Source organism: Globicephala melas, chromosome 10 (assembly GCF_963455315.2).
Source record: "Globicephala melas chromosome 10, mGloMel1.2, whole genome shotgun sequence".
In the NCBI taxonomy this organism is placed as follows: Eukaryota; Metazoa; Chordata; class Mammalia; order Artiodactyla; family Delphinidae; genus Globicephala; species Globicephala melas.
Window position 1 is genome coordinate 59,293,817 of NC_083323.1, and position 22,036 is coordinate 59,315,852.

Below are 22,036 nucleotides of genomic sequence, written 5' to 3' on the forward strand. Positions count from 1 at the left end.
TTTTTCCATTCTAGAATGGAACCAGAGACTCAGAAAAGTGACTCAAATTGCCTAGGGCCATACACAGTTCACAAGATTGACTGAAGCTGAAACCTAATCATTTGAATTGTACTTTGTCTTCATAGAAGGAGATAGTCTGCATAGAATTCCCCTCCTCGGCTTTCCTGGTGGCGCAGTGGTTAAGAATCCGCCTGCCAGTGCAGGGGACACGGGTTCGACCCCTGGTCTGGGAAGATCCCACATGCCGCGAAGCAACTGAGCCCGTGCGCCACAACTACTGAGCCTGCGCTCTAGAACCCGCGAGCCACAACTACTGAGTCTGCGAGTCACAGCTACTGAAGCCTGTGCGCCTGGAGCCTGTGCTCCACAACAAAAGAAGCCACCGCAATGAGAAGCCCGCGCCCCCCAACGAAGAGTAGCTCCCACTCGCTGCAACTAGAGAAAGCCCGCGCGCAGCAACGGAGACCCAATGCAGCCAAAAATAAATAAATTAAATAAATTAAAAAAAAAAAAGAATCCCCCTCCTCAACAACAACAACAAAAAGTTGTCAATATTTCTCCAGTGATGTTTAGGAAGGAAGATTCTCTGTTTGGCACATGAAAAGATGTTCAACTAATAATAATCACTAATTATTAGAGAAATGCAAATCAAAACTATAATGAGGTATCACCTCACACCAGTCAGAGTGGCTATCATCAAAAAGTCTACAAATAATAAATGCTGCAGAGGGTGTGGAGAAAAGGGAACCCTCCTACACTGTTGGTGGGAATGTAAATTGGTACATCCACCATGGAGAACAGTATGGAGGTTCCTTAAAAAATTAAAAACTTGAGTTACCATATAATCCTGTAATCCTATTCCTGGGCAAATATCCAAAGAAAACTATAATTCGAAAAGATAGGGGGGCTTCCCTGGTGGCGCGGTGGTTGAGAGTCCGCTTGCCGATGCAGGGGATGCGGGTTCGTGCCCCGGTCCAGGAAGATCCCACGTGCCGCGGAGCGGCTGGGCCCGTGAGCCATGGCCGCTGAGCAAGTGCATCCGGAGCCTGTGCTCCGCAACGGGAGAGGCCACAGCAGTGAGAGGTCTGCATACCGCAAAAAGTAAATAAATAAATTAAAAAGATAGGGACTTCCCTGGTGGTCCAGTGGTTAAGAATCCGTCTTGCAATGCAGGGGACGCTGGTTCAATCCCTGGTCAAGGAACTAAGATCCCACATGCCACAGGTTAACTAAGCCCGCGCACCGCAACTACAGAACCCACACGCTCTGGAGCCCACGCGCCACAACTAGAGAGGAGTCCACGCACCACAACGAAGAGCCCGAGTGCTGCAACTAAGACCCAACGCAGCCAAAAATTAATAAATATATAATAATAATAATAAAAAAGATACATGCACCCCAATGTTCATTGAAGCACTATTTGTAAAAGCCAAGACATGGAAGCAACCTAAATGTCCATCGACAGATAAATGGATAAAAAAGATGTGGTATAGGGCTTCCCTGGTGGCGCAGTGGATAAGACTACGCCTGCCAATGCAGGGGACACGGCTTTGTTCCCTGGTCCGGGAAGATCCCACATGCCGCGGAGCAATTAAGCCCGTGCACCACAACTACTGAAGCCCGCGTGCCTAGAGCCCGTGCTCTGCAACAAGAGAAGCCACTGCAATGAGAAGCCCACGCACCGCAACAGAGTAGACCCCGCTCACTGCAACTAGAGAAAGCCCACGTGCAGCAACAACGACTCAACACAGCCAATAATGATAATAATAAAAGATGTGGTATATAAATACAATGCAATATTACTCAGCCATAAAAAAGGATGAAATAATGCCATTGCAGCGACATGGATGGACCTAGAGATTATCATACTAAGTGAAGTAAATCAGACCAAGAAAGACAAATATGTGGTATCGCTTACATGTGGAATCTAAAAAAAGAAAATGATACAAATGAACTTATGTACAAAACAGAAATGGACTCAGAGACACAGAAAACAAACTTATGGTTACCAAAGCGGAAAGGAGTGGGGGAAGGGATAAATTAGGAGCTTGGGATTAGCACATACACACTACTCTATATAAAATAGATAACCAAAAAGGACCTGCTGTATAGCACAGGGAACTGTACTCAATAAAAATAAATAAATTTAAAATTTTTTTAAAAAAATAAATAAGCGAATTCCCTGGTGGTCCAGTGGTTAGGACTCGGCGCTTTCACTGCCATGGCCCGGGGTCAATCCCTGGTTGGGGAACTAAGATCTCTCAAGCCTCCTGCAGCCAAAAACAAAAAAAACAAAAAGCCAAAGGAGATGAATGCATTTCTATTAGCTGAGCACTCTAACTCCTAGCCCAGGGCTTGCTCTGCCTCTTGCTAAAGCAATCATAGATTGCTTCTACTCCAGCCACTGCAGAATGGGAAACAGCACAAACAGCGGTAATCACAGACAGCAGTGTTGGCAGCTACAGCTTATGGCCTGGAGGTGTGGGCACATGCCCTCTACAGGATGACTGGTGAGGACACCTCCCTCAAGTGTTGGGTGCTCAGAGGGGCACTCCCTGACAGTGAAGCAGGTCTTAAGGAAACAGAAGAAGGTAGCTTCTTTCTGACCTAATAACAGTCTGGCTTTGTCTCAGAGGTGTAGGAAGTGTCTCCCCAACATACAGCTATGATGGAACTTAAGACGTAAAGAGGAAGCTTCCTGGGATTATATAGCTGCTGTTTTCATCCAAGGGAATGGGTGGGGAGTTCTACCTGGATGAACTCTTAAGACTGCCACCTTGTGATTCAGCCGTACCTCTGAATTATTTTATCATTCTTCCTCATGACCGAATCTGTGCAGTCGGCATCACTTTGCTGTGGTGCAGAATTGAATGTTAGCTGTGCACTCAGAGGAATCTAATTTTCTCAGCTCTTCACAGAGCTGAGAGGGTATGGCTAGGAGCAGGGATACTTCTTTCATCTTAATAAGGTAGAAGGTCAAGCATGTAGATGCAAGTAAGCTGGTAGATTTGGTATTGGAAAGATAGGGCAGTCTCATCTAATTGCATCTATTTTATCAATGAAATATGGGCAAGGTCATCTGCTGAGAGGGAAGTGGAGGGGGTGCTGGAGATTTTAGAAGAGAGAAAGTGTGAAATAGTTATTGAGCAGAGTAGAAAAAAGAATTTACTAGGGAACTACAGAATTATTTGGCAATGTTGAGTTTGGGGGGCATAAATTTGAAGTATACTAGTCAGCAAGATTCTGAGATTTCCTCCATCAATATTTAGCTGCCCAGGTATAGATGTGGAGAAGCTGAATTGTTAGACTTAACCAGAAATGTTTTGTTTGGTTTTGTTTTGCTTTCCAGGAAAGTTCAGTGGAGACGGAGAGGGGCAAGGAAATTTACAGTGTCTACAAGTTTGTAGTTCTGGCTATGAAGGGGAGTGGATGGATTATTTTAAAAATAAAATTAAAAGTAGTACAAATGGTTTAGAGGTCCTTGAGGCAGGAAGGTATTAGGATGTGAGGAGGGGTGTTAGGGTATGAGAAGGAAAGGCAGATGGTAAACAGAGAATGGGTTTTTTTGGCCATGCCTCACAGCTTGCAGGATCTTAGTTCAAACCCAGACCCTGGCAGTGAAAGTGCCGAGTCCTAAACACTGGACCACAAGGGAATACGTACTTTCAGTTTCAGAGGATTTTATCTGGATTGAATTGCTCCAGCTCACTCTTCTTTTCCAACCCTTGGTTTTCCCTTCTTCCTTCTTTCCATCTCTCCTCCCACCAGAGAGAGAGAGGCAATGAAGTCTGCTTTTCATTTCCTGTCTGGACGACTGAGAGGCTGGCTTTCCACCAATCCTCAGATGGATCTCTCTTTTTCTCTCTCTCCATTCTGGAAAAGGGAAGCTGATATTTGGGGGATGATGTGGCCCAGGAGCCCTTGACCTTCCTCCCCGTGGGTATCTCATTCTCTGGCAAATGATCTCTTTGGGGAAAACAAGGCCAGAGTTAGCAGCAACCAGGCTAGGAACGTGGTTTCAGCTGCAACCAGAAAGAGCACAGACAAGAACCAGGGAGAGTGGGAGGCCGTGGTGTGGAGACAGCCTTCAGGGGAAGAACTTTCAACACCAGAGAATCTGGGAAGTGGCCCAGAGACACTGAGCAAATTAGACAACCCTCATCCTGGCTCTCCATCACCATACATGAGACTTGGGGAATCAAAGGGACCCGGGCTCACACAGTGAAGACAATCCCAGGATGCTCCCTTCTTGTTGGTTTGGCCCAGATGGTCACTCCAAGAGACTGGAAGCACCTCAGGAAAGCCCTCTGAGTCTTCCCAGGGAGGGCCAGACCAACCTGCCCCAGGGTCCTTGGAAGGAAAGGACTATCTGAGAACTTTGATAGGCAACTAGACTCCTGGCAGGGAGTGGGCCCTGAGCCTGGTCACCATGACCTACCCTACTGTCCCAGGAAAGTGTGGGAAACTTCCCCTCCACCCAAACCTCCTTTTATACCCCTGGACTTCCAGACTCTGTAACTGATCAAACCCTTATAGACTTTCCCCCCACAGCTATGTATTTACACATATTGTTTCTTCTTCCCAGAATTCTGTCCCCCATTTTTCTCCCTAGAAAATTCAGATTCTTCTTTTTTCAAGACCAGTTGAAAGGTTACCTCCTCCCTGAGGCCTTCATTGAGAAAGTTAGTCGCTCCTTTTTCTCTGTTTCCCCGAATGTAACTTATCCATTCTCATATCACATCACATGTTTATACATGCGTCTGCTCAAAGGCAAGGCTCACTCTCTTTTTTTTAATATTATTTATTTGAACCAATTTGGCACTTTATTCATTTTAGTTGGTGTGGCATTTATTTTACTTATTTATTTTCCCTATTATTATTATTATTATTTGGCTGCGTAGTGTCTTAGTTGTGGCATACGGGATCTTTGTTGAGGCATGCGGGGTCTTTTCCTTACAGCAAGCGGTCCACTCGGGTTTCTCCCTAGGTGTGGAGCGGGCTCCAGAGTGCACGGGCTCTGTATTTTGAACCGCGTGGGCCCTCTCGTTGAGGCACGCAAGCTCTGTAGTTGTGGCACGCGGGCTTAGCTGCTCCCGCCCCGGCATGTGGGATCTTAGTTCCCCAACCAGGGATCGAACCCGTGTCCCTTGCATTGGAAGGCGGATTCTTAACCAGTGGGCCAGCAGGGAGTCCCAAAGCTCACTCTTTTTTTTTTTTTTTTTTGCGGTAGGCAGGCCTCTCACTGCTGTGGCCTCTCCCGCTGCAGCGCACAGGCTCCGGACGCTCAGGCTGAGCGGCCACGGCTCACGAGCCCAGCCGCTCCGCGGCATGTGGGATCTTCCCGGACCGGGGCACGAACCCGTGTCCCCTGCATCGGCAGGCGGACTCTCAACCACTGTGCCACCAGGGAAGCCCCCAAAGCTCACTCTTTAATCATCTTGGTATCCTCCAAATTTAGCAATCTGTTAAATACTCTATAAATATTTGTTGAGTGAGTGACAGTATATTGTACTCAGAACTAGACACCTTGAGGTATATATAAAAAAGACAAAACATAAAATGCAACCCCTTACAAGAAATTTACCTATTAGTTAACAATAAGTTAATTTAATATATTTATTTGATAATAATAGATGTACCATATATGTGTCATTTAATAGTGCTTACTATATCCCAGACACTGAATCACTAAATTAAACATACATACCCAGTTGTTAACTTCTCACAATAACATGTAAGGTAAGAATTGTAAAAAAAAAAAAAAAAAGAATTGTTACTATCCCTAAATTACAGATGGGTAAAATTAGGCTCAGAGAGATTAAAGAATTTGCTTGAGATCTCAAAGTGACTGTCAGAGCCAAGATTTGAATGCAGGCATTTCTGATTCTAAAACTTGTGCTCTTCACCATTAAACTATGATGCCCATGATAAGTTTTGTATAATACTGTTTCTGTCATCACTATTACAAGATGATGTAACAAAACACAAAATCATATGGCTCAATTGGAAAAGAAACAATTTTTTTAATAAATTTATTTATATTTTTTATTTTATTTATTTGGCTGCATTGGGTCTTCATTGCTGCGTGCAGGTTTTCTCTAGTTGTGGCGAGTGGGGGCCACTCTTCGTTGTGGTGTGCAGGCTTCTCATTGAGGTGTCTTCTCTTGTTGTGGAGCATGGGCTCTAGGCACGCGGGCTTCAGTAGTTGTGGCATGTGGGCTCAGTAGTTGTGGCTCATGGGCTCTAGAGCACAGGCTCAGTAGTTGTGGTGCACGGGCTTAGTTGCTCTGGGGCATGTGGGATCTTCCCGGACCAGGGCTCAAACCCATGTCCCCTGCGTTGGCAGGCGGATTCTTAACCACTGTGCCACCAGGGAAGTCCCAGAAAAGAAAATATTTAAATGAGGTTATTAATTCTCTGGTACATATAATAATTGCAAAAAGGAGTTAGACAAGAGAAATATGTGTAAGTGTTGAGGTAGCCAGAGAAAATGTTGTGGAGACAGAACTTGAACTGAGCTGGGTCTTGGAGAGTAGATCAGAGGAAGGGATCCAACATTAATGTCCTTTGTGTATAAGCACTATGTGTACATTGTCTCATCTGATCCCTAACAAGAAGCTCTGTTCTCCCCAGTTACCAAGGGGAAACCGAGGCTCAAGGAAGCTATATAATTTGCCCAAGTCCATACTGCTAAATGTGAGCTGAGACTCAAACCCAGATCTCTTTTCCACTCTGTACTTCCCCTGGTTGGTAAAAAGGGCCAAGGAGAGCACTCTGGTGCAAGGGGGCAGGAAGAGCAAAGACAGGAGGCTGGAATGAGCAGGATGCCTGTTTAAAGGAGGAAATAAATAGTCAGGCATCAAGCCTTCCATCCTCTAAGGAGCAGAGGGTGGGACTTCCTAGGCAGCTCCGCCCACTGCAGAAGATTGCAACAGGGTGGGGTGGGGGTGGGGGTTTTGGGGTTCCTGGAAGGTGACTGAAGCCCGTAAGGCTGGCACCATGCCCATGGTGTGGCTACAACTGGCCCCGCCCAATAGTGCTGGGGTGGGAGAGCAATGGTCCCACAGCTAGTTCCTGGAAGTGTACCACCCCTCCCCCCCAAACACTGCTGCATCCTGGTCCTGGTTCTCTCCCAGAACCAGGCTGCCTACCGGCTTCAGTTCTGGCCCAGGTATCTCTCCACCAGAGTCTGGCTTCCAGATAGACTGTTCTCAATTCCCAAGCCCCTGAGGCACTCTGGCCTCCAGGTTTCTAAGCTTCTATCTCCTAATAATAACAGACTCACTTTCTTATTGATCTCTTTTTAGCTTCCCCAAAACTCCCTTTATCTTCTCCCAAACTCCATTATCTCCGTTTTCCCCAGTGAGGAAGAAAGGCTCAGAAAGGTTGAGCTGCCCAAAGCCACGTAACCTGTGAATGCAGGGACTCAAGTCCAGGTTTTAAGGTTCAAGATCTGACCCTCCCTCATTCTCCTCTACACCATGCAACCTACTCCTCTCTCTCGATTTAGAATTAAGCTCCAGGGGTTATTTCTTCTGGACTCTTCTGGACTCATTTATCAGCCTTCGTCTGTTTTGGATTCCGTGCGGGGCTCTGCTAGCAGGGCATAACTCATAGTCGCCCAGGTCTGGGAACCTCAGTCCTACCCACTCTCTGGACCCTTTTGGCCTGAAAGTGGAGCTCAATGTCCTCAACTCCTGAGTCAATCCTCTAAGAATTCTTATCTGTGGAAAGGAACCTCTTCAAAGACTTTTTTATTCTATCCTCACCCAAACCAGAACACAAGGAAAAACCAGTGGATGGCTTAGGAGATCTGTCTCCACCATCTGGGCCTCAGTTTTTATCTCCCTTTTCTTACTTTAGTAAGAGGGGCCTCACTATTCCCTGGTCCCAGACCCCCTCCAAAACCTCCCCCAGCCATCCGGGGTAACCGCCGGGCTCTGCAGCCTAGGATAACGCCCAGCCCTCCCTTGCACCCTGTGGCTGCCTCCCTTTCCGTCTGTTGAGAGAGGAAGCCAGGGGGTGGCGGGTGCAACCCTGCAGGGCACTGATAAAAGGGCAGCCCTGCCCCCGCCCCCTGGGGCCACTGCGGTCAGCCCAGCAGGCAAGCAGGCTAGGCAGCCACCTCCCTCCGGGACCTGTGGCCCTCCCCAGGTTCCACCTCTAGCCACCCCGCCCTACTCGGGAAGCTGGTTGCATAACCCAGCGGGGTGTTTGGCAACACTTCTTGTGGCTTGCCCTGATGGTGGTGGTGGTGGTGTGTGCACACGCGCTGGGGTGAGGGTGGGGTGGATTGGCAGGGGGTGATGACAGGTCAGCCTTTTGGGGGTGCCTGAGCAGCATAGATGGAGAATGGTATAACAGTAAAGATATGTGGTCATGTTTTTCTCCATATTCTGTCTCTGCCACCTTTGCTGAAGCAGGAGAATCTTAGGTATCCCATCTTAGGGATAGGAAAATCTTAGGTATCCTGGCTTGCCCAGCCGCAGACACTATCCAACCCATTCAGGCTCCTAATCCCCTGCTCATCTTACATCAAGCGAAAGAGATTTAAGATAGAAGGAGGTTGACTCTGGACCTCAGGGATCTGAGAGGAGGGAGCTAAAGGAATCATCCGCACCCCCGAGGGCTATAAAGAGCGTTCTGGAGGCAGGACAGAGCCTGGGAACCGCAGTAACAGCCTCTTCCTATGGGAGGGGAGTGGAGTGAGGTGGGAGAGACGCTCTGGCCCGTTGCCTAAATGAGGGCTGTCTGTTCACTTAGCTCAGCCTGCACGACCATGCCTGTCCCCGCAAACAAGAAAACTGCTTCAAACACATCTATGACCCTCGCACGGGATGAAATACAACCTCCCTAGTTTAACTTTCAAGGCTTTACTATCTAGCCCCAGTCAAATTTCCCAGGCTTACCTTTTACTACTTGCTACCTCACACCCCATCCTAGGAAACCCCAAATACTCCTCTGTGTTTGATGCTTCTATGTCTTCACACCTTTGTTTGGAATACCCTTCTCCCCTTCTTTTCCTGGTGAACCCTGAGTCATTCTCCACAGCCCAACCCAATTGTCATCTTCTCTGTGAAGCCGGCTATGAATTTCACCAGCAGCAGTTCAGCTCCACAGCACTTTATATAGACCTTTATTACTGGAATTCCCTGCCTAGACTGTTAATGAGGACACAGACTATGTCTTATTCATCTTTGTGTTCCTGGAGTAGGAAACATGGTAGATACACAATAAATATTTGTTGAATGAATGAATGAACGAGCAGACACTCAGTAAATATCCACTCATTCATTGAACAACTTGTGTTATCCATAGTTGTATCTGCAATGCCACAAATAACGTCCTGAACTGGTAGCTTTCATTCAGTAAATGTTTGTCGACTAGCTGTAACCCGATATCATTACTGAATCAGTCACAAGTGTGACTATCTCCACCCCTCATCCCCTCTGAGGGGCCCAAATAAGTATATAAATGAGAAAGCTATCTGAATGCTCATGTATGTGACCCAGATTCATACCCAGGTCATCAAGAGATTCTGAACCCACTTGTAACATGCAATGAAGCCAGGGGTCACCTCCTGCCCTACACAGATCACGCCTGTAGAATTATGATCTCCTGGGATGGGGATGGAATTCAAAACACTGAACCATGGGTTTGGCATGGGTGTTGATCAAAGCCCCACACACAGGCTGCAAGGAGGCTGCAAAGAGGTGGGTATCACACTGCCTCTTGAGTTGCTTGGTTGGGTTATTGGGTTGTGGGGGTGGTCCTGAGAGAGAATCGGGGTGGCTGACATAGTGGTGGAATGGTGGGGACACTTGGAAGACTCCCAGAAGCTATTCTTCACCAACAGGGACAGAATATTTTCATTATTTTAATAGTGAACGCAACCCTCTAAGAGAATGCTGGCTGAATGCCAGCTCTGCCTTAGGGTGGCACCTGCCTGCCTCCCCAGTCTTTAACTGTTTCCAATTTAACTTGAACATCATAAGAAGAAAAAATAGAAAAAAAATGTAAGCTGCAGCTATAAGGAGTGAAGCTAGACATAGGAAGGACTTTCATTAGAGCTGAAAACCACTAAAAGCTAGGAGGAAGCAAGGCTTTTCTCCTAGTCTCTGCAGAGAGATCTGTTTGGCCTGGGACTTGGGTTGTGAGTTTGAGGCAAATGGATGAATGACTGACTTCTGGGGTGTACTTACTGGTCTGCCCCAGAGCTGCCGTGGGTGCTGGGGGATGGACCTGATATCCTACACACGTGTCCTGGTCTGTCCAGTGTATGTAGCTGCCATGTGGCTGGGGTGCCTTGCCTGGAAGAAAGAACAGAGGGCATCTAGGGTCCCCTTTAAGGGAGGTGAATAATGTCCCTGCCGGGAGCCTCCCCCACCCCCAACTCCCCTCACACACTGACAACAAACCTGTCCAAGAAAGAGGCCTTTGTCCTAGGACATCTGAGGCTGCAGGGGGAGGGGAGAAGGCTACAGGTGAAAGGACACATCAAAGCAGCCGGCCCCTCCTCCCCCCAAAAGCTCCCCTACCCCTTGCCCAGAGCCCAGGCTTTCCTGAAATTAAAGCAGTGCCCTGAATGCCCACCTGCCTAACAGCTGGGATGCTAGACATCTGGTCCTTTTCTTCAGCTGCCCTCCACCTTGCCAGGACTCAGTTTCCCTGCCCCTCAGAGAGTCAAGGGGGCAAAGAGAAGGAGGTTACAACTTGTATAAAGTCTAGAGGTCACTCTGCCACGGATCATCAGGTTGGAATCCATCAGATGCATGGGAGAAGCGCAGAGCTGGCTGGACTCCTGGGCTCAAAAGGAGGGCTGGGAGAGGCTTGGAGCCATGCGTGCCCCCGCTGGCTGGGAGCAAGGTGGGGGTGGGGTGCGGGCAGAAACCACACCGGGCTCAAGTTTCCTCTCTTGGCCAGAAGGGGCAGGAGGAGAGGAGGGCCACGGGGAAAGGGGAGGGTTGGAGGAAGGACGGAGAACTCAGGCTGAGGGCTTCAGAGAGGAGGCTGGTGTGCCGGCCCCTGAGGTCCCCTCACTCGGGCCCGAGCCTACACACTGGGCACTCAGCGATGGCCTGGGCGCAGGGCACGGCCCTCCCCGGTTCTCAGAGGTAGCAGGGATCCTCACCCAGAAGGTGTCAGCCCAGGCCCAGCCTCCCCAGAGACAGCACCCGGAGCCACATCTCTCTCCTCACCCTGCTTGGACCCTGCCACAGGTGCCTGAGGGGCAGGGTGGGAGGAGGATTCCAGGGGGACCCAGGGGCAAGCTGGGGAGGTGAAGGAGGCAGCGGGAGAAAATAAGCAACTTGCCGTGCATTCCTCGGAGATCTCAGACCTTTCCAGGCTGCCTCTGGTTCAGGAATTTGACATCTTTGGGAATTTCTCTGGGAGAAGACCTAGATGGCTTTTTGAGCCCTCTGGGATTCTGGGGGTGAAAGGCTATGGATGGGGACCAGACAGTGGTCCCCTGAGGCACGCCTGAGGGGCTGGGGAGTGACACTGAGTAACCCTTCAGCAGGCTGGCTGCCCTGGGGCAGCCAATAGACTCTCAGGTATATGGTACCCTCCTTTCCCCTGCTCCGTCCTATCCCACTGCCCCGTCCAGCCATCTGGGAGGTTTGGGGAATGCTAAGGAATCCGAGACAGTGGATGCCTGGATTGCTGGGAGGTGTCGTTGCAGCAGGATGGGCTGCTAGGGGTAGAGGGTGCTGAGTTCTCGCCTCCCTTTGCCCGTTCTCTTCTCTGGGCCTAGGGCAGTAGCTGGAACTGGAAGGGAGAGGAAGGCATCCCACCCCAGCATAGTTTCTTCTGACTGGAAATCTTGGCAGCTTGGGAGGTAGAGGGCTGGGAAACAGTGGAAGAGAAGAGGTCAGGTATCACATCTGCTGGGGCTGAGATTCTCTAGTCACTGGCCCCCGAAGGACTGGAGTTGGGGGGTCTAGTGACCAAGTGACAGGATGGCAGAAACTTGTCCCTCTCTCCCTTGTTCCATGCACCTGTTTGAGTCATGTATGTCCCCAGGAGACTGAACCTTACTGTGATCAAAACTGGCCCCCCACCTACCCTGTTCGTTCACTCTCCCTCCGCACCTCTCTCCCCAGCCCCTTTTCCCTCCAGGCTATTTCTTTCTCTCACTTCTGTGTACCTCTCCCTCCTTGGGGATTCTTCCTAACCTTTCTGAATAGGCTGCTCATCTGCCTTACCACTTCCCAAGTTTTACTGATCCCTCCCCATCCTTTCCCTGCCTCTATTGACACCTGGAGAGGAGGGGTTGTCTAGTAAGCCTCAGTACACGGTCCCAGACAAACAACAACAACAGCGTCCCAGAGGCGAGCCCTTTCTGTGTCTCTCCCCCTTGTCAAGGTGTTATAGAGCCCTGGGCTGCCGATGAGGCCAAATATCTTCCTTTCCCCAGCATCCCTCCCCAAATGGCCCTCATTCTGTATCCTGAAACGTAAAGCTCCCATGTCATTCTGTGTGTACTGTACTCAGGGATTGTGATAAGATCTTTCCGGGTAATCCCATCAGGATGAGAGTAAAGAGGGTGGGTTAGAGTCTCTGGAGATGGTGTCCGTCCTACCTGATGTGCAATGTTGGGGAGCAAGAGGTCTGTGTGACCTCAAAGTGTGGGCTAAACTGGAAAGTGGGAACCGTCTGTTGTAAAAGAAAAGGGACACAGGGAGGCATGTTCCACTTTCCCAGTATCTGTCCAGCTTCTGTACCCTCTGTGATGTTCTATTTGATCCAATTCTGACTATACCCTCATACCTCTGGCTGCCAGCCCCCTGGCCCGTCTTCAGGAAGGGAGACTCCTAAGACCTGTTGAAGGTAGACTTCCTGACCTTGCCTGTTGTATAGACCACCACCCATCTCTGAGTGTCTAGGGAAAAACAGACTACTCCTTTCTGGCCTGGTGCAAACTTGCCACTGCACCAGGGAGCTGGTTGCATTTGAACCTGAGGCTCTCCTTAACTGCCTCTTTCCTAACCTCCCACCTCCCCCAGCAGCCCTTCTGGATTCTCATTTCCCTGTCCCAGGGAGAGGGGAAGATTAAATTCCTGGTCTTTATGAGGAGGGGCTGATATCTAGTCTCAGAGACTAGGGCAGCCTAGAACCCAGCCTTGCCTGGGTCAAGGGTGTGAAGCTAGGAGAAGTCTGGAGATTACTTGCCAGGTGCTCTTCTGCCTTTGCATTCTTTTAAGTCCATATGGTTGGACCAGTTTAGTAGTTTTCGAAGTAGGGTGGGCCTCTGGCATCAAAAACACCAGGCCACTTGTTAAAATGCTGATTGCGGGGTACCTGCGCCTATGAATTCAATTCGATAGGTCCAGGGTGGCTTTCAGAATTCTGTATTTTCACAAGCACCCCAGGTGAAGGCAGGCCACAGTAAAGTTTGTGACTGCCTGAGCCAGATGCAATCTACTGCAAGGAGGTTCTCCAAGTCTGTCCCCATTTAATAGGAGAGTCTGAGTAAGAAGCGATTTGCCCTAGATCATGCATCTGGAAGGCTAGAGAACCTGGTCTCCTGCCTCCTAGGACAGGATCTTTGTACTGCACCTAAGAGTCAGATCCGGGAAGCTATGAGGGACAAAATGGGATGTGTGTGTGTGTGTGTGTGTGTGTGTGTGTGTGTGTGTGTGTGAGAAGGACTGTGAGGCAAGAGTCATCGTCCCTGCCCCCTAAACCCCTTCTCCATTCACTTTGCCTTTGGGCAATTTCCGCCAGAACCTGGGTGGGGGAAGGTGGGGTTCCGGTGTTGAAATGGCATCCTGGACAGACATAAACACCCCACCCTCTGCCCACTTGCCAAGGGCCTGTGCCTATACCAACTCCCAGCTCTGGGGATGGCAATATAACAAGGGTTAGGGTTAGGGTGAGGGTTAGGGGGCAGGGGCTAGGGGAGATCCTCCTTTGAAAGGACAATTTAAAGTTCTCACCAATTTTGTGGTGAGTCAAAGAGTGGATCCCATATTAAATAGCTGTGATAGGCCAACCTTGTGGTGATCTAAGGTCATCCAGTCCTATGCTCTGTCCTTCTATAAGTCTCCCTCACCCACCCAGCCTGCCTGCCCTCACTTACATGGCAAAGGTAGGGTGTGGTGTCTGGCCCTAAGAGATCAGGAGGTCCCTGTCACATCTACTTGAAGTCTCTTGCCGAAGGCAGGGAGAACAGATGAGGGTGAGATGGGTGTCAGGGAATAGGGAGGTGGGATGAGGAGAGAGGTTGACAGAGAGGAGAAGATGAAGGTGGGGTGAGGGGTTACTGAGAATGTTGAGCTATCCAAGCAGAGAGGGACCTCCAAGTTCAACTTGTCTCACTCCCTGGTTTTACAAATGAGGAAACAGAGGCTCAGAGAAATGTGATGGCTTGCCCAACATCATGCTGCTGCCCTGTGGCAGAGCTGCAGCTAGAGCCCAGATCCAAAGAAAGGGGGCTGGAGGGAAGTGTGTATTCAGCCTCTAAAGAAATATTCTTTAGAAGAGAAAAGAGACTGAGATTCAGAACTTCTCTGGTGGCGCAGTGGCTAAGAATCCACCTGCCAATGCGGGGGACGTGGGTTCGAGCCCTGATCGGGGAAGATCCCACATGCTGCGGAGCACCTAAGCCCGTGAGCCACAACTACTGAAGCCCGTGCGCCTAGAGCCCATGCTCTGCAACAAGAGAAGCCACTGCAGTGAGAAGCCCGTGCACTGCCAATGAAGAGTAGGCCCCGCTCGCCGCAACTAAAGAAAGCCCGTGCGCAGCAACGAAGACCCAGTGCAGCCAAAAATAAATTTAAAAAAAAAAAAAAAGAGTCTGAGATTCCACAGAAAGAGTTGATTGATGTCGACCGCCAATAGAGTCTCGGCGAATGGAGGAGACATGGGAGCAGGATTGGGAAGGCGCCTGGAAGGTGGGATGGGCTAGTGGAGTCGGCAACTCTAGGTACCAGACCTGACTCTGCTATTTATCAGCCTGAGTCTCAACTTCTGAATGGAACTTACAGGATCTTTGTGGAAATCAATCTCATAAACGAGTGCTTATAAACCACCAGCTCGGTTCTAGACAAATGCCAAATAAGTCTTTGCTGTGGTTATTATATGACCTCAGGAGAGAAAAGACCCCTGGTTGTGTGGAGTGGGGTATAGCCAGGATGACCCTGTGGGACACAGGGCAGAGGTCCAGTGTCTCCAGAGACCATTCCTCCTCTGCTGCCTGCTGCTGATAAACCTCTTATCTGGCCCAGGCAGGGGAGCCCAGGGCCAGGATAGGAGCAGAGGGCAGGGCTGCTATCAGTCACCAGGCCTGGGCCATATCTTAGAGAAGGGGAGGGGCTGTCTGCTTGGCTCTTCCCACAACACACTCCTTGGGGATCCCCAAGCACTCGCTCTCATCTTGGAAAGAAAAAACTGAGATCCTAAAAGTGAGGGCAGAGGAGGAGAGCAGGAGTGATCCCTGATGTTGCTGCAGGAAACAGGAAAAATAAAAAACACTGGATGATGTGACTTTTGTCCTGGCCAGTGATACAGTTTTGAGGAGTAAGAAGTAGGGGAAAGTGAAGGCATCTTGTCCGAAAAGAAGATAAAAACCTACTGTGCTCCCAAAGGAACTGCCTACAGCCATAGCGGGTGAGATACAGACAACACGGCAGAAAAAGGCTTTCTAGCTTCAGGAGTTTGTCCGATGATGAGTACAGCATGAATGGGGGTGGGGTAGGGCGGGGAATGAGGCATCTCCTTCCCTCAGGTGAAGCTGGAGGGAGCCTCTCCATGGAGGAGGACAAAATTGCTGACCTGTGGCAAGAGAGGCCCTAACTCCTGTTTCTCCTTTGACACAGACTGCTGGGACCATTTGGGCTTTCGGGACCTTGGACCAGGCCCTGGCCCAGTAGGATGCCCCCGTGTCCTCCCCAGCAGAGCAGGAACAGGGTGACACAGTTGCCCACTCTGGAGCTGGGTGAGATGGAATTGACTTGGCAAGAGATCATGTCCATCACTGAGCTGCAGGTGAGTGGGGTTAGGGGGCAGGGGTGGGGGGAGGGAAAAGCAGAGAAACAGGGAGTCTGGCTGGGACTGAGGCCAGGGGCTGGAGCAAGCAGAGCCCAGGGTCTCAAGATGGAAATATTCCAGGCACTGTGAAAGGAAGGGCTGGAGTCAGAGGGCGATCTGGATGGAAGACCAGAGCGTTGAGGGGGAGGGAGTGTGGATGAGCAGGAGATAGGAGTGGTGGGGAAGGAAGGATCTGATTGGGGGTGTAAGCTCTCTTGGCAGTCACTCTGCTTACGTCTCTCTGCCCCACCTCCTGTCCCGCCTTCCCTTCCTCACCTTCTTCTGTTCTGACCTCCTCCAATCCTGCCCATCTTCTTCCCTCACTTCCTCCCCCTGCCCTCAGCAGCCGGGGCGGGGTGGGGGTGGGGTCCCCTTTCCCTCAGGTAGCAGAGCTGTAGTTCTGACCTTGGGAAGGGGGGTCAGACTATGCCGGGGTCCTCTCCTCCTGCTAGTTGGACAAAGGGGTGTCTGTTGGCCTAACAATGATGCCTTTGTCCCCAGCTGGGCTGGAGCAGGGTGGCTCCCCGATGTGGGTTGGGGGCCCTTTTCCAGCACGTTCTCTCCTCCTCTCTGCACCTGGGCAGGGACAGAGGGACTGAAGGGGAGAGGGCAGAGCTTGTGCCGGCTCCCCAAGGTAACTCTCAGCCCCAGACCTGGCTCTGTGCCCACCCCGTTCTCTTCCCTGCTACCATGCCTGGGCCCTCAAGATCTGCCCTAAGCCCTCTTCCCACACAGCAGCTCCCTCTGCTGGGCACCCAGGGCATGGCCAGGGTCTGAACTTGACCCTTTGACCCTAGATAGTGGCAGCAGGAAAAGGGTTCCGAGGGTCATCCTGGAGACACTCCTTGTCTTCCTGAAGGAAATAAAGGGACATGAGCCATTTCAATACAGTAAGCACTTCTCCTGAAGAGGAGGGGATTCCATAATTGTTGCGTGACTTCCCTTCTTGTTTAAGCCACTTTCCTCGTGAACGAACTGTATCACAACTTTGCCAGAAGCTTTCAACGATACTCAGCACCGTTCTCTTCCCTTGTGTTTATCTCACTGGGTCTTTCAGGGGACCCGGCTTGGTTCTGAGAGACAGCTGGTTTCTTCTCTTCCTCAGCCTGTCTCCAAACCTTTTGGTGTCTTTTCTTGCAGGGCCTAAACGCTCCAAGTGAGCCATCCTTCGAGCCGCCAGCCCCATACCCTGGGCCCCCGCCGCCTCCAAGTTACTGCCCCTGTTCAATCCACCCGGAGGCTGGCTTTCCCCTTTCTTCACCACCTTATGAGCTCCCAGCACCCACATCTCATGTCCCAGACCCCCCATACGCCTATGGCAACATGACCGTACCAGCCTCCAAGCCGCTGACCCTCTCGGGCCTGCTCAGTGAGCCCCTCCCAGACCCCTTGGCCCTCCTGGACATTGGGCTGTCAGCGGGGCCATCCAAGCCCCAGGAAGACCCAGAATCCGACTCAGGATTATCCCTCAACTACAGTGACGCTGAATCTCTTGAGCTGGAGGGGACGGAGGCTGGTCGGCGTCGCAGCGAGTACGTAGAGATGTACCCAGTGGAGTACCCCTACTCACTAATGCCCAACTCCTTGGCCCACCCCAACTATGCCTTGCCACCTGCCGAGACCCCCTTAGCCTTAGAGCCCTCCTCGGGCCCCGTGCGGGCCAAGCCCACTGCACGGGGGGAGGCGGGGAGTCGGGATGAGCGTCGAGCCCTGGCCATGAAGATCCCCTTCCCTACGGACAAGATCGTCAACTTGCCAGTAGATGACTTCAACGAGCTGTTGGCACGGTACCCGCTGACGGAGAGCCAGCTGGCACTAGTCCGGGACATCCGAAGGCGGGGCAAGAACAAGGTGGCCGCCCAGAACTGTCGCAAAAGAAAGCTGGAGACCATCGTGCAGCTGGAGCGGGAACTGGAGCGGCTGGGCAGTGAGCGGGAGCGCCTCCTCCGGGCCCGAGGCGAGGCCGACCGGACCCTGGAGGTCATGCGCCAACAGCTGACGGAGCTGTATCGTGACATTTTCCAGCACCTGCGGGATGAGGCAGGCAACAGCTACTCCCCTGAAGAGTATGCATTGCACCAGGCTGCTGATGGCGCCATCTTCCTGGTGCCCCGGGGGACCAAGATGGAGGCCACAGACTGAGCTGGCCGGAGGGTTGGGGCTGGTGATGGAGGTTTCCTTCATTCTCTTCTGATAAAGGTGCTCCCCAACCGTGAGGCCCAGAAGGAGCTGAGTTCTGTAGACCAGGAGGGACCACAGTGGGAAACCTGGCATTTGGAAGGTCCAAGGTGTGTTCAGTGAGGCTTGCCCGGAGGCGAGGACGTGAGGGGAGGGCTGGAATCTCTCTTCCGTGATTCCGTTTCCCAGGTCTCCAATCTCTTGTCTGAGCTTTGGTATATAAAGCACTCTACAGAAACAGCTTTCCGCTGTGTCTTCCTTCTCGAGGGAGGGTGATGAAGGGGGTGCCCTCAGAGCTCACTGCCTGCTGGTGGCAGGGAGGTAGTTCTGCTGAGCTTGCTTCTTTCCCCTACGGCTCTGTATGAAGACGTGTGGATACATGACGCTTGGGCCTGAGCAGTGTGATATCTACCACCTTCACTCCCCTTCTCAGAGCCAGGGGCCATGGGTGATTTGTGGAACCACACCTTCTCGGGTGGCCCCCTATTTATAGAGCTGGGATTGTTGCCAGAGCCGAGTAGACCCTCTGTGAGAGGTCCCTGAGTGTTAGGCCACTCCTTTTACAAACTTTGGGGCACTGGAATCCTAGAACGCCCACAGGCCGTTTTCCCCTCCTCATGCCTACTTCTACAGGACTCCCTCAGCCTGGGCCCTGATATGCCAGAGCTCTCTCAGAAGACTGAGTGAGCTGCTCTTGATTGCAATGAGAGAATTTGATTGGACACCCAAGTTTCAGGGGATTTCACACCCAGGTCTGGGTACCAAGTCTGCTCCACAGTGGAGCACAGTATGCATTTCAGTGAAATCTTCCATGTCCCTGGTTACATTAGATAGAAGTTACCCAATGCTTGTTTCGGTGCCTCCGCCCCCCTTTCTAGATCCTTGAAGATCTAGGGCCTTTTATTAGTATATTTTTTCTTCGAACACGACTAAGTTTCAGAATTCTTAGCCACATGGATCAAAGTCCAGTCAAACCTCCTCCACACACCTTCATCTCCTTGCTTGGAATTGCGGTGGTTCCCACTCTTCCCAATCACTGAATTATATAAATTACATTTTGCTTCTTTACACTTCTATTCAATTTTACTAGCTCCATTTCAATAGAGAAACCTTACTTCCAAGTTCTGATATTCATTAGTTGAGACAAAAAAGCAGACAGAAGTGATCAAACTGGAATCTTCATGCCTACAGATTCAGGAAAAAAGTGGTCTCTAGGGAATGAAAGCTTCCTAATAGATCTGAAGACAGTCTAACCTGTCAACTTTCCAAAAACCTGAACATGTGGGATCAAGTGGTAATGAGATTAGTTGTTCAATTTGACTAGTTTGCTTAAGGGATATCAGAATGAAGTTTTTCATTCTAACCAAACTCACAAAGATGGTTAATTCAGAGGCAAATTTAAACATTCATTCATTCAACCAATATTTACTGGGCACCCAATAAGCTGAGGTATTATTCTAGGCACTGGATAGTCAACAGGAGACACTTCCCATGGAGTACACCATAGCAGGCAAGACCCTCAGATACACATATTTAACAGTACCTAAGGCCAAAGACGGAAGGGTGGTCACAAGAATTTGAACAAGGTATGAATCTTCCTACAGGTTATTTCCTCATTTAAAAAATAGGGAATTTACTTTTAAGCAAACTGGTAGTCTCAGTTCTATCCCTCCAAACCATTGTTGTATGGACTTCCTTTACCTTCTTACCCTTGGCTCAATATTTTTGAAGCCTGAAATAGACCAATTAAATGTTCATTCACCCAAGATGAGATCCACTATGCCCCTCAGGAACTGAACAGATAAGCACAGTTTCAGAAGAGACTCAAACTCAACAGCTGACCTTCACTACAACTCCATTTTCCCTTGCCAGGAGAGCTACAAAAAAGACCTGTTCAAGAGGAGCAGTAGCGAACAGCTCACTTCTGGGTCAAGATTTACTCCTGCAGTGAAATTAAACCAGTTTCTCTGATTTCACTAAACCATGGATGCTGATGGGACAAACTTTAAAAAATAGCAATACACAGCATTAGAATCACTTCCAACAAACCCAGTACTTCCTCCATCTGAATTAACACGTGGCTATGCTTGAAACATGTATAATGCGGTTTTCTTTAAACAGCTTACAGTGACTACATGGAAACACTGGTAAGGAATGAGGGTAAAATTCTTCTGGTTTACCATTAACTCCTGCATTTCCCATTCTCAAACTTGACCTAGTAAAGAACATGCACTATCTCAAGTTATTTACCATAAACATCATGAAGACGACATAGAAAACAAGAACTAAAACCAAGTTAAATGCATTTTATTTTTAAAAAGTCCATTCACAAAACTGAATGATTAATTCAAGCTGCGCAGCAGCTAATGACTACTGCATGGCAGTGAAAATGAAGTGCACAGTGGCTCAGATAAAGGTCCTCATAAGGATGGTCCTGCAAAGAAGAAAAAAGCATATACATAAGCAGGTGAAAGATTCTACAACTACATCCATTCTCTTTACTGAGAATCCAATTGCTTTAATAGCTTTTTGCCAGCTACAGTCTGTTAGATAATAGAACAATAGATCTTACTTTTTTTAGTTCTGAGGCACAGCCTGGCATTTTACTTTAGGAATACTAAGCACTGTTACTTTATAAAAACCTACCTTTTAGCCATGAGCTTGAACTGGAATTTTGTTTTAAGAGTTGCTAAGCCTGTGGTAGCACACTCCTCCCTAGAAAAGTAAACAGCCTTTAAGAACTAGCTTTTCTCAGAGACAAGGTCCATCTCAGGCTAAGCCCTCCCACCCCCCACTAATGGTCCGCCCACCCTCCCACCAGCATTCTGGGGAAGATTCTAATATATTACTTTGAGCCATTGTTTTAATAGGTCAAAAGATAGGAAATATAGAAATTAAAGGGTAAAAATGTATCACTGTAGAAGTAATTAAAGTGCTGACTTCCTTCAGTTGGGAGCCGCCAAGAGTAGGGTGTCAACTTAAGCAATTCATTTCCAGAAAAACCAAGTTCAGCTTAACTGGACTAGTTTTGGCTCAATATATTAAAGAAAATATAAGAGAAAGCTGGATTTTAGAGAGCTATATGGATGTAAGTAAAATCTGTTCTTACCTACCAGCATAGCAATAAAACCTTTTCTCCTGGTTCTGACTGCTAGTCCTAAGAGTCAGGTGTGCCTTACTCTTGTCTGCCTCCTTCCTTGCGATGGTCACTGAAACTTCACTCCCTCCTAGCTTTCATGGAGCGTGCCGTGGCCTGCCCCTGGCTTATCTGTACTCCACATACCACAAGTGTCTACTCTCAGCTGTAGAGTGTCTGACCTCGGAGCCATTCGCGCTATACTTGCTAGCAGTTCCTAGTAGCTGAACATCTCTCCTGGATCTTTAAAGGCATTGTCACGAATCCTGAGGTATCTGCAAACTCCCTCAATAGTTAAGGTTCCACCTGCCATTGCAAACTCAGCCAGTATCAAGCCCATGGAACTATTACCCACACTTTCCCACCCACCTCCACCTCCCACCCAACCCCACCCAACCCCCTCCCCAAACTTCCAAGTAACACACCCATGGGATGGAATACACAGTCCTAGTGATAAACAAATCTCTATTCTACTAAGTACAATGGCACTGAAATTGAGGGTACCAAAGGGAGGGCTCAAAGGAAGCTATGTACAAATAACAATGATTGGATATTAAGTAAACTGTTATAAAGGTTTAGAAGTCATTTTCTATACAATCAACATTTTAGAATGTTTGTGTCATCTTGTGCCGTATTTAAAGGAAAACTGCAGTTAGCATGAATTAAAGTAAATAACATGGCTCCTCACCA

General features: G+C 49.4%; 1 protein-coding gene and 1 long non-coding RNA gene across 2 annotated transcripts; one reads left to right on the forward strand and one right to left on the reverse strand.

Moving 5' to 3' along the window:
• The first annotated feature begins 11,180 nt into the window (after nucleotides 1-11,180).
• Nucleotides 11,181-18,175, forward strand: NFE2 (nuclear factor, erythroid 2). The gene is made up of 3 exons (XM_030866763.3): nucleotides 11,181-11,219; nucleotides 15,822-15,990; nucleotides 17,173-18,175. Exons 2-3 carry the CDS (start codon nucleotides 15,877-15,879, stop codon nucleotides 18,172-18,174), a joined length of 1,116 nt encoding a protein of 371 aa, XP_030722623.1. The 5' UTR covers nucleotides 11,181-11,219; nucleotides 15,822-15,876; the 3' UTR covers nucleotide 18,175.
• A 2,326-nt stretch (nucleotides 18,176-20,501) lies between these two features.
• On the reverse strand, nucleotides 20,502-21,716 carry LOC132598047 (uncharacterized). The gene is made up of 2 exons (XR_009565645.1): nucleotides 20,857-21,716; nucleotides 20,502-20,644 (listed from the first exon to the last, which is right to left on the reverse strand). It is a non-coding gene; the product is annotated as an uncharacterized lncRNA (long non-coding RNA).
• Nucleotides 21,717-22,036: the final 320 nt, after the last annotated feature.

Coding starts and splice junctions, on each gene's coding strand:
- NFE2 (XM_030866763.3), top strand. CDS start 15,877: ATGCCCCCGTGTCCTCCCCAGCAGAGCAGGAACAGGGTGACACAGTTG. Junction 15,991..17,172: donor TGTCCATCACTGAGCTGCAG/GTGAGTGGGGTT, acceptor CTTTTCTTGCAG/GGCCTAAACGCTCCAAGTGA.